General features: G+C 33.8%; 2 protein-coding genes across 2 annotated transcripts; both read left to right on the top strand.

Moving 5' to 3' along the window:
* The first annotated feature begins 168 nt into the window (after window positions 1–168).
* LOC144446426 (uncharacterized) lies at window positions 169–6,813 on the top strand. Its single transcript, XM_078136185.1, has 4 exons — window positions 169–342; window positions 2,916–3,082; window positions 3,817–4,027; window positions 4,565–6,813. Exons 2-4 carry the CDS (start codon window positions 2,933–2,935, stop codon window positions 4,777–4,779), a joined length of 576 nt encoding a protein of 191 aa, XP_077992311.1. The 5' UTR covers window positions 169–342; window positions 2,916–2,932; the 3' UTR covers window positions 4,780–6,813.
* Window positions 6,814–9,204: 2,391 nt separating this feature from the next.
* On the top strand, window positions 9,205–10,259 carry LOC144446307 (galactosylceramide sulfotransferase-like). The gene has a single exon (XM_078136054.1). It carries the CDS (start codon window positions 9,205–9,207, stop codon window positions 10,216–10,218), a length of 1,014 nt encoding a protein of 337 aa, XP_077992180.1. The 3' UTR covers window positions 10,219–10,259.
* The last annotated feature ends 1,742 nt before the right edge of the window (window positions 10,260–12,001 follow it).

Here is a 12,001-nt window from a genome sequence, read left to right as displayed (position 1 = left end):
AAGTTCTGTCGTACTCAGACGTGCTCCAACTTCAGTCCAAGTACTTTCATTTCTATTTCCGCTATTCTACGAATTAATACCAAATAAGGAAAGTCCCAAGTCGTGTCGTGAACAGAGAGCAGTACAGTCAACACCACAGAACATTGCAATTTGCATGCTATATTTAGCCGGATGAGTCGTACACCACGGCGTCAGAATAGACAGAAGATTTCCACATCTAGCTACCCACCCACTCATTCACCGAAGCCGGGACAGTCAGAAAGACAGTTACTGGTTACACTGGTAGTAAATAGTCATATATAAAAACAGCGCTTCCCACGGTACGGTTTCAGATCAGATTTGGTGAGTAACTTTAAAGTTTAATTTGTTTACCTTACATAGTGTAATGCGTAATCTATGGATATCGCATATTGATAGGTCTATCACCAGACATGTGATGAACAATGAAGTAGATCAAATGTTAAAATAGATCATTATGATGTAACATTTCATGTCCTTTTACTTGTAAGTTGTATGTCTGTTTTTCGAGTGTAGACATACTAGTACCACTGAACCTCAGGTATTAGACTAACGCCATGATCATGTATACATATCCTGTTTCCTTAAACGTTGTTTAAGGTCATGGGAGTATGTGTGTTTAATATGTTAGTCTTAAGTTATAAACTATATGAATAACAGTGTTGAAATTGAAGTATGCATTTCAAAGATATAGTCTAATTACCAAAAACAGTAATTATATATATGTAAATGTCTAATTATTGTTCATTGGATGTTTACCAAAATCTAATCAGTTCTTGTTATTACCATATGGAAGATGTGTAGCAAGTTTCATTAGAATTGATGCAGGAGTTTTTGAGATATCGTGACCACATCAGACAGATGAACAGACACAGACATACACACAGACAGACGGACACACACACACACACACACACACACACAAAGCATAACATTACACTTCCTTAATGGAGTTAAAAAGGAGAAAATGAAATACAGAATACAATTTGAAAATATGCCATGTTTACCTTTACCCTCTCTTTCTGTGATTGAAAATAAGATAAATGTTAATCGAAATTGGAAGCATCAATTTTTGATTATTTTGGATGAATGAATGAAGGAATGACTCAAGGAAATGAATCAATGAAATAGATTTTATTTCCTACATGAAAATAAAGGGGTGAAAGTACAAGCAACCAACAATCTGATTAAAATCCGACGAGAGGAGGCGATAAGGCTAAAAATGTAAACATGTACTACGAAGGTCAATTCAAGCAAAATAATGAAGGTCAAATAGCAATGAATGATTAGCCGACATCTAGATTGGATTTTAATCAGCTTGAAGCAACTAACAGAAAAGTAAATAATAAATGTGAAATACAAATTTCAAAGAAGTGGATGTGAGACAGGAAGAAAGTTTGAGTATGGAGGTATAAGGTTTCCCCTTATACAAATGTACTTCCATGGTTTGAGGAAACTGACCCTGTCTAATCACTTGACACTTACATTGAACACTCAAAATTGTGGTGACTGCTACTGATAAATGATAAACAAATAAGATACAGGAAATTTGATAAAGGTTGTAATTGAAGTAGATGTCAAGGACTATAATATTGCTACTACCGCTACTACACTATTCTGCTATCCTAACTGACATTTTGATTTTTTTAAATTTTCGTGTCCTTCCAAGTCTGCTCTGACTCGTCTTTCCAGCAGGTCTCGAATGGCATTCCACCATAGACTGTGATTGGTTGAATACATAATTAGAGATATTTAAATTGCACAATAAATTTCTTATGAATTATTTGTCTAAGAAACTAAGTTTTGGTGTACTTGAATGAATTTAGGGATTGAAAAGTGTGTCATATGTGCCAAATTTTTGTAACCTGGTTTTTGGAAATATGAATACCAGAGTTGAAATGATTCATATTTTAGCAATAAGGCCACATGTAAAATAATATACCATGTACATTGCAAAAAACATGTCATCAAGTGAAGAAAATACAGCAAAAAAGGTGTCACCAATAAAGAATGACCCTGCAGGATAGTATGATGAAATTGTGTCAAAGCAGAATGACTCATTGTTATCAGGTGAATCCTGTGTCATCTCTCCATAGCTGTCGAATATAAATAACTCACTGCAGTGATCATGTTTTCTTCTTAGGTTTTACACACCCAATACAAGTAGCCATAAATCAAATGATTTGTGTTAGCCACGTTACAATCCAACTGAGCATGCTCAGATGCAAAGGACTATGGGATTGTTAGTAGTTATATTTAATTCCAAATCTAGGGTGATCAGTAGAATATTTATCCTTCCAGCAAAGAATCAGGTGAACAGAGACTGAATCATTTGTGGCTGTAAACAATGTAACAATATTACACCAATGAATGGTTCTTTTGAATATGGATTTATATGAAGTCAATGGAGAGAGAAAACTCAAATTTCATTGCACATGAAATTGATTTAATTTAATCAAGATATATTTGATCAACTTTTCATCAAAAATTAAATAAGGCCAAATAAAAAAAGCTGTTTTTTACATATTCAAGAAAAATAATAATAAAATCGCAAAAATTGTGAAGTCTCGCAAGAAATAGTGGGTGTAATGGCTGTACATCTGATAGGAAGAAATAAACAACACAGAGACCATTTGGAAAACAATGGAAAACCTGAACTAGACACTCACACAGAAAGACAAATACTGGTATAATAAAATGAAATAAAAAATCTACCTATCCCACCTATTTTAAAATTGAATGTAATCGGAACCACACAATTTTTGTTTTTTTACGCCTAATCATGTAAGTTAATTGTTGAATTATGTCTAGTCCTATAGATGTAAGATTTGTTGTTATTTTTTTTAAGATTTGTTGTTATTTTTTTTAAAGATTTGTTGTTATTTTGTTTCTTTCAGACTGCATAACTACAGAAATGGAGTACAATGAGAAGTATCGTTTACGTAAAAACAGAGCAGCACTTGTTGCGACTATGGATGTCAGATATGTATTAGACACTCTGGTTGCCAACTTTGTATTTGATATTGATGATGACGAAAGAGTAAGGGCTGCAACTACATCACGAGTAAGTTTCAATCGAGGAAAAGTCCAATCATGCTTATTTTCTGCCTGTTTCTGATAAAATGTAAAGTGTGTGAAAACAAAGTGATTTGGGTATTCATGATGTCATCACAACAGGTTTTCCCATAAACCCTTGCATGAAATCCCTGAACACATGTCAAGTGTAGTAGGGTTCATTTGCAAGATTTCAAATTTAAAAAGCCTTTTGAGGTGCTATTTTATCACCCAAAATCATAATTAAGTTAATCAATATAAATATATAATGGGCAGAAATAAGCATGACCAAATAACTGTACATGAAATGTCAGATGGTTAACATCAAATGCAATCAATAGCTAAACAAAGTATGGGCTGATTGTATTGAAAATTACAGCAAAGCCACACCTGTTGATGCAAAACATACATAGGGGGAATTGTTTTTAATGGTCCAAGTCTTATAGGATTATAACCATGGTTGTGTGTCCAATCAACCCAGTTGTATAATTGGGACTATGCAGAATAGAGGTTTTAATGTGAATGCTATAATCCTATACACTTTATAGAGGCTGTAATAGATTGTAATGTTCCCCAGGGAGTTAAAGTTTTAAGAGCTATACTTTAAAAGGCTATAGGTTCATGCCAGGGGTAATAATTGTAAAGTGCTTTGAGCACAATGTGGGAGAGCGTTACATAAAAATCTAACATTATTATAAGTATTATTATATTGACATTTGAAATTTGTTATTTTGTATTTTGCAGGATAAAGCAGCCATGCTTCTAAATCTACTAGAAAAGTCCAAGAGTTGTTTTGCGTACAAGACATTCAGAGAAGCTTTGAGAGAACCATATCCTCATTTAGTAGAAATGTTAGATAAAACACAAATCAGTGAAAACGATCATCTCAGAACGTCAACACAAACAACAACGTCCCCAAAGCAAAAAACTAGACCAATACAAGAGTCTTTAGCAGGTACATAACCACATTCCATTACTCCAACCCCTGATACTGGTATTAAAAAATAGAATGAGATAGTTCATGACTACTAAATTTTGTTTTCAGCCCTCTATGGTGTGATGCATTTCATATGACCCTTGACCTCATTAGCATATTACGGGTCAATGAAGGAGTGAAGAACTGTATGTAGCTGTCAATCAATACTTTAATGCATGACACAAGTTATTGTTGAGACTGGATAGAATTACTGGTAAGCATTTGCCACTGACTGAGCAGGAACAATTTTTCATTGTAAATATAATACAGTATTTAAACTGAGCTGGAGTTGTAGCTGTATTTTTCTAGAGAAAAGTTTTTTTAATGTACAATTTTGACATATAAGATGATAAAGTCTGCTACATGGTTGTGTAAATTAAATATTACCACTGAATTACCAACAACAACATACAGGAAAATGAAAGTAATAGTCCTCCAACAACTTCAATCGATTCACCACACTACAAACAGGCTCCTATAACTCATTACTGAATTCTCTTTTTGCTCACATCACAGTGCAACCAGTTAGAAGGAAAGAAGATCAGCAGTTAGTAAGGAGAGCGCCCCCAAGTGGTGGACATGACTGTACAGATGGTGGTGGTCGTGGTACTACTAATATGATGTCATCTACATCTGCGACCTACAATCAGAATGTTGCTAAAATCCGTGGCAGGGGAAACTTTGTCATCATGGGATCAAGTGGTGTTACTGTCAATTTTAATAGAAATTAAAGGAAACAATTCGAAGAGATGAGATTTGACTGAAAATTGTTTCTGTATTAACCATCTGAAGGGGATGTCAGACTGGCACCATGACAACGCAAGATGGAACGTTGTGACAAGTAATTGTCTTGTGAATACAAATGATATCCAGGAGTCATGCTTTCTAAGACCTGGATCCTTCTGTGACCATGTTTGTTATGGTATGTCCAAGATTTAGATATTGAGAAAGAACTTATTTTAGAACTTATGTAATCAATAATATATATACTGCAGACAACAGAATTTTATACTTTGGTATTATAGTTGCCCATAGATCTTAAGGGGTTCCCTCCTAGCTTGATCTATGATTTGCCAAGCCTTCAAAATTCTACTTCGTGAAATTTCTATGTGCAAGGATGCTGTTCAGTTTTGCAGTAGTTAAAGCAATCACTAATCTGGAACTCATGCTGAATTATTTGATAGGAAAATGCATTGTCAGTAAGATTGTAGAACAGTAAACTAACTGTACATTACATGCATATTATATTCAAGCTAGGGAGTCAGGTTTAGGGTCAGGTTAGGTTAGGAATAGGAATAGGGTATTTTAATCTCCCTAGCATAAGCCTGATTTGTGTCATCTACATGTGTCCCGAAATGTCCTGCTGTGAGTATGTGTTCTAGACTCGCACTAGAAATTCATATGTTGTCCAGAGTTTCAATCACAGCAAAGTGCTTTAAAGATTTGAACTTATCTACAATGTAAGAATTTGTTTTCCTGTGAATTCATTCATAGAATCCTGCAGTATTTGAGTACAAAGAAGCTACATTTTCACTGTCGCAAATGTCTATTGTTTTACTGTTGGGAACTTGTGCTTTGAACTTGGCCATAGTTGTGATTTTGGCTATACTTATGAACTTGGTTATAGTTGTTAACTTGGCCATGGTTGTGAGTGTGGTTAAGCAAAATGTGTTTTGATGTTGATTTCTGAGTTGGTATATGCACAGACAGTAGAGGGTCTATGGTGTAAAGAATACTGTTTGTGTTATAATATCAGTTCACTACATAGTTGATCATTGAAGTTCTATGAAGGATTACTTTTAAGTTGCATTTTTCCTAGTCTGTAAGGTACGCCGTGACGGGGCGCCCTCAACCATCGGCCAACCCCTAAGAGAGGAGGCCGGTGAGGGCGAAACGTCACGACGTATCTTACAGTCTACATTTTTCCCTATTGTATATTTATTGTTTCTGTATTTTAACCTTTGTACATTCATACGACTGCTATATTCCATTTTTTGCACACAGACATAGAAAACATAGTACCACAAAGAAATCTCAAAACATATAGGAAAGTCATTGTCAGGTGTACCAAGTCTTTTTTGTGTCTTGGTTTTCCATGCATATAGACAAAGATTTAAATACCATTATTGTGGATGTCTGATAGTGGGAATTTAACTCACAGCTAAACTTTGAACAAGAACATAGTGGGATTGTAAATGAATGATTCCAAACTTTATTTTTTTGTATTTGAGAGAAAATTTTATTCCAAATTTATAATACAGACTTTGATTGATGGAGAATTATTTGAAATTTACACTGTTGGATATTGCGTGGTTGTTTAGAATGCAATGTTATCATTTGTGGTTTATTTTACAGAAGAATAATTATTGTATATGCACACAGTGGATGACTGATGTGAAAAAACCCATACTTTTTGTGAAAATGTGAATACATGCAATTTATACTTGTATTAATAATGTATATACTATAATCAATGATAGGTCAGCAGTGTTACAAGCTACCATGTGGATTTAACCTTTGACCTCTGATTTCTGTAACATGCTGTGCATGATATCTATATAAATAGTACAAATATAATTTTTTAGTTCAATAAATTTCAAGCAAGTTTTCAAAATTCAGTTGTCATGGAGTCTGACTGTTCTCATGTCGCCTACAACCTCACCCATTTTTTTCAGCAAATCTTTGTTTCTTAAAAAAAAAATTCAATTCTCAACTTTTTATACAAGAATCCCAAAAAATATATTCTATGTAAGAATTGTTATAAAAATATTAAAACAATGGAAACACCAAATAGTTGACATGCATGGATTTCAAATTTCAGTATTTCAAAAAATTAAAAAATAAGGTCAACAGATTTCATTTCTATTACAGCTGTAACACAAGGAAATTACTAAAACTCAATATAAATATTGAAAATATACATTTTATTTGTACACTGACTTTCTGTGTGTGTGTGTGTGTGTGTGTGTGTGTGTGTGTGTGTGTGTGTGTGTGTGAGTGCACACAGAGTTGGGGAATCATGTTACAAGTAACTAAATACATAAATTAAACACAAAGAACCAAAATATACTATTGAAATGAGTTTTAAAATGATATTTTATTTACCCATAAATATTGTTTATTTGCTTACTTATTTATTTATCTATTTGTAACACGGTTCCTGGGCGCCCTGTGTTGTTCCCTTTGGAATTGACCCAAGAGTCCAAATTGCTGCATAGACGTGCAATGAAACTCCTGCTATAAGAATGGAGTCAACCTGGAGTCAACGTAGATGGCGCACTTGTTTACGGAAGAAACTGTGACCCACTGTGACCCCACTGTTCCTTAGAGCCGTATGGGGTCATGTCAGTACAGACGGTATGGCTCGTATGCCAATGCGTAATGTTATTCTCTTCACCGTGGGCTCTCAGGATATTGGATTAAACTAGTTGTATCAGCCTTGTTAGACTTCACAGAATTTACCATATGGCGTACGTTATGATATTGTGTTACAGTAGTTTGTAGTTTTATCGATGGCGTTACGACCAAGCAGCCAGTAACATACAGACAGATACGTATGTAATTTACATTTTTCTATCACTATATTTGTTTGGAAAAATGATATGAACCGAGCTCGGGAAATATTCGGAGGGCATATTTCCAGAGCTAATATGAACCGTAATTACCACTGAGAAGCGGAGAAAGAGTGCAGTATTGCAAGTTCCACATTGGGTCTCACATATTATTGTCAAGGTTTTATGGTAGTAGGATTTAGACTGTTGACAGTTTCTTTTTTAAAATGAAATTATCATAATTTTTTAGATAAATTTATGTATTTTAATATATGTTATTTGAGGGTGATTTAACTTCCTGAGCAGTGCTCAAACCCCATGACAATAAATAAAAATATCTTAATAATTAAATTATTAATTATACTTATTTAATTTTAATTCCAAAAAGTACAAGCGACTAGGTAGGATATTTCACAATACAAGTTATTCAATTTGCATGGTTTGGAGATTAATTGTTGACAAACCTTTTCATTTGAATGTTATTACTACACAGCATTTGGTGTATATATTTTCCCTAGATCAAACAAGTGGGTGATGTTTTTGTCATACTAATATAATTATAATCACCATGTTTCAGTAAAATAATCTTTCACAATCAATAGTTTTAGTTTGTGTCTGTGCTATAACCTCCCAATACTTTATCTGTCATTGTTGCATAAGGGTGCTATGTTTCTCATCGTAACACTTTTAATATGATGTGTCGGTTGGTTGGTTAAAAATTACTAAAAATGTATTTTACATGTGTATGTGTACATGTTGGTGATTATTACATTCAATTCATAATCATATTTTAAAATTCTTATTATTTAAAAGTTCCGAAATTTAATCCATGAAAGAAATTTTTCACTCGGATACTCTTCTGTGGTCACCATTGAACAATCAGTGATGTTGTGATAGTTTCCAAAACCCAGCTGTTAATTTTTGTTATCATTTTATCAGATTGGAAACAGGTCATGAGAAACAAGGAATTAGGTACAGCCACCGGAATGACCTGAGTAATTAATTTATATAATTAAAATATCATGTTTGAAAATTTAACAAATATCAATTTCAGTACATAGTATTTTGTTATCATACAGAACAGAATGTGTTGTGAGAAGATTGGAGACACCACCATGGTTACATTTTGTAAACGTCACTGCCTTGCACTGAGTATTGGCTTAATACTGATTGTTGTTTTGTATTACCATCTATCAAGGTATGTGTCAACTTTGTACTCAATAGAGTATCAAAGAAATACATTGCTAAAAATGGTTTCATATCTTACAGAAAATTATGAATAAATTATGTATTTGCACAAATGTTTTATATGCAAATTGTCAATAAATGTGATGTAATGTAACTTGATATGATGCAATGTAATACGATGTAATGCAATATGATGTGATGTGATATTATGTGATATTATGTGATGTGATGTTATGTTATGTTATGTTATGTTATGTTATGTTATGTTATGTTATGTTATGTTATGTTATATAATGCAATATAATGCAGTGCATTGTAATGTAAAGTTGCTTTCCCTTTCTTGTCTTTTTCAGAACTGTCAAAGATGACTACACAAAGAATACATTTCATTTTGATGAGACAAGTTTACATCAGCATATGGATGAAAAACAATCAGCTGTGTGTCAACCAAAGGAAAACATAACATTTATGAAAATTCACAAGACTGGAAGTACAACAGTACAAAACATTCTATTTCGATACGCAGACAACCACAACCTTCATGTTGGGCTACCAAAGAACAAGATATCATTTGCATACCCACAACTCTTCCAAAAAAAGTTTGTTCTAGAATCTCCTGATGGTATATATAATATACTGTGCCATCACATGAGGTTTAATAGTAAAGTAGTGACAGAAATGATGCCAGAAAATACTGTGTATGTCACCATTATTCGTGATCCTGTCTCTCATTATGAAAGTTTTTTCACTTATTTTGATATCGGTAAAGGATGCAGAATGAGAAGTTCTGATCCCAGTAGTTTGCAAAAATTCTTTGCTGATCCAATGAAATGTTATAAAAAGACCAGACATAATTCTATGTTATATGATCTCGGAATGACAGAAAATAATCTTTACAATGATAGGGAGATCCAATCTATGATAGAATTCTTGGATAAAAAGTTCTCACTTGTTATGATGATGGAGTATATAGAAGAATCTATTATACTTCTCAAAGATTTACTCTGCTGGGATTTCAATGATATGACTTTCTTCACTCTAAATGCAAGGAAAGATAAATCCATCCATAAAATGGATGACGTGACCAGGAAGGCAATTTTGGAATTCAATTCTGGAGATGTAAAACTTTATGAACATTTCAATAGAACATTTTGGGGGAAAGTCCAGATGTATGGAATGGAACGTATGAAAGAAGACGTGGAAAAACTGCGTCAGATGAATGTGAAATTAACTAATAATTGTTTACAATCTTCTCAAGATATACAACATGGAGAAGAATTTAAGGTGTACAATCCTCCAGGTGTTAAAATGGACAATAAAGTCTTGAAAAAAGATGCAGAAAATCGGGAAGATTGTGAACGTAGAGTTTATCCAGAAAAAGTTTGGACCTCATTTCTAAAAAAGAAACAGTTTCCAGGGCAGTTTTCGTAGAATTGAGTAGTGAAGTGCTTATGATCATGTATGGCGAACTAGAATGGAGTCACGTTTTACTATTTTTACATTATTACTTTACTGCATAGACAATCATTGTGCGTTTGTCTGTTTTGACTTCAATATATTTTTATTGAATTCAAGTTGTCGTAACTTTAATGAAAAAGTACTATGATTTTCTGTACAGAACTTGACAATTCTGAGTGTGTTGTACACCAGAGTACAGAACTTGACAATTCTGAGTGTGTTGTACACTAGAGTACAGAACTTGACAATTCTGAGTGTGTTGTACACCAAAGTACAGAACTTGACACTTCAGAGTGTGTTGTACACCAGAGTACAGAACTTGACACTTCAGAGTGTGTTGTACACCAAAGTACAGAACTTGACAATTCAGAGTGTGTTGTACACCAGAGTACAGAACTTGACAATTCTGAGTGTGTTGTACACCAAAGTACAGAACTTGACAATTCTGAGTGTTTTGTGCACTAGAGTACAGAACTTGACAATTCTGAGTGTGTTGTACACCAGAGTACAGAACTTGACACTTCAGAGTGTGTTGTACACCAGAGTACAGAACTTGACAATTCTGAGTGTGTTCATTCTCGCAAGCCAGAATTATTATTTCTACCACTACATTTTGAAATGGCTCGTTAAGAATGTTGCCGTAAAACAGGCTGTGGTTTGTGACGATGGAGTGTGTTGTACACCAGAGTACAGAACTTCACAATTCTGAGTGTGTTGTACACCAGAGTACAGTACTTTGTCAGGGGTCAGACTCAACTAATATTATGTTGTTTTTCTGATTCCCATTACCCACTGATCAGCCTTTGTATACTTTTAATTACATTTTGAATTTTGGAAGTTATTCTAACGATATCATATACTAACTGCTATATTGTTCTTTTTTCTATATTCTATATTCCATTCTACACACTTTTAGTAGTGTTAGGTTTCACCTCATAGAAAGGTTTATCCTGAAACATCAGCTATTTATAACTTAATTGAACTGTGTGAATTTTATCTTAATATGTTTTCTACTAATAAAAGTTATAGTTCAGTTATGATAGTAAACTATAATAAATGACATACATACATACATACATACATGCATGCATGCATGCATGCATGCATGCATGCATGCATGCAGACAGACAGACAGACAGACAGACAGACAGACAGACAGACAGGCACGCACGCACGCACGCACGCACGCACGCACGCACGCACGCACGCATGCACGAACGCACGCAGGCAGGCAGGCAGACAGACAGACAGACAGACATACATACATACATACATACATACATACATACATACACACACACACACACATGCATGCAGACAGATAGACAGACATACATACATGCATACATACACACACACACACATACATACATACATGCATACATACACACACACACACATACATACATACATACATGCATGCATGCAGACAGACATACATACATGCATACATACATACACACACATACAACATACATACATACATACATACATACACACACACATACATACATACACACACATACATACATACATACATACATACACACACATACATACATACATACATACATACATACATACATACATACATACACACACATACATACATACATACATTACATACATACATACATACATACATACATACATACATACAGTAATACATACATACATACATACATAAAGTAATACATACAGTAATACATACATACATACATACATACATACATACATACAGACAGTAATACAGTAA

The sequence above is a fragment of the Glandiceps talaboti genome, chromosome 15, assembly GCF_964340395.1.
Source record: "Glandiceps talaboti chromosome 15, keGlaTala1.1, whole genome shotgun sequence".
Classification (NCBI taxonomy): domain Eukaryota; kingdom Metazoa; phylum Hemichordata; class Enteropneusta; family Spengelidae; genus Glandiceps; species Glandiceps talaboti.
This window is presented reverse-complemented; position numbering and strand designations above follow the sequence as displayed.

Excerpts from the sequence above, each read along its gene's own strand:
- LOC144446426 (XM_078136185.1), top strand. The coding sequence starts at position 2,933 with ATGGAGTACAATGAGAAGTATCGTTTACGTAAAAACAGAGCAGCACTT. Across the intron at positions 3,083-3,816 it reads GGGCTGCAACTACATCACGA|GATAAAGCAGCCATGCTTCT; the intron begins GTAAGTTTCAAT and ends TGTATTTTGCAG. Across the intron at positions 4,028-4,564 it reads AATACAAGAGTCTTTAGCAG|TGCAACCAGTTAGAAGGAAA; the intron begins GTACATAACCAC and ends CTCACATCACAG.
- LOC144446307 (XM_078136054.1), top strand. The coding sequence starts at position 9,205 with ATGGATGAAAAACAATCAGCTGTGTGTCAACCAAAGGAAAACATAACA.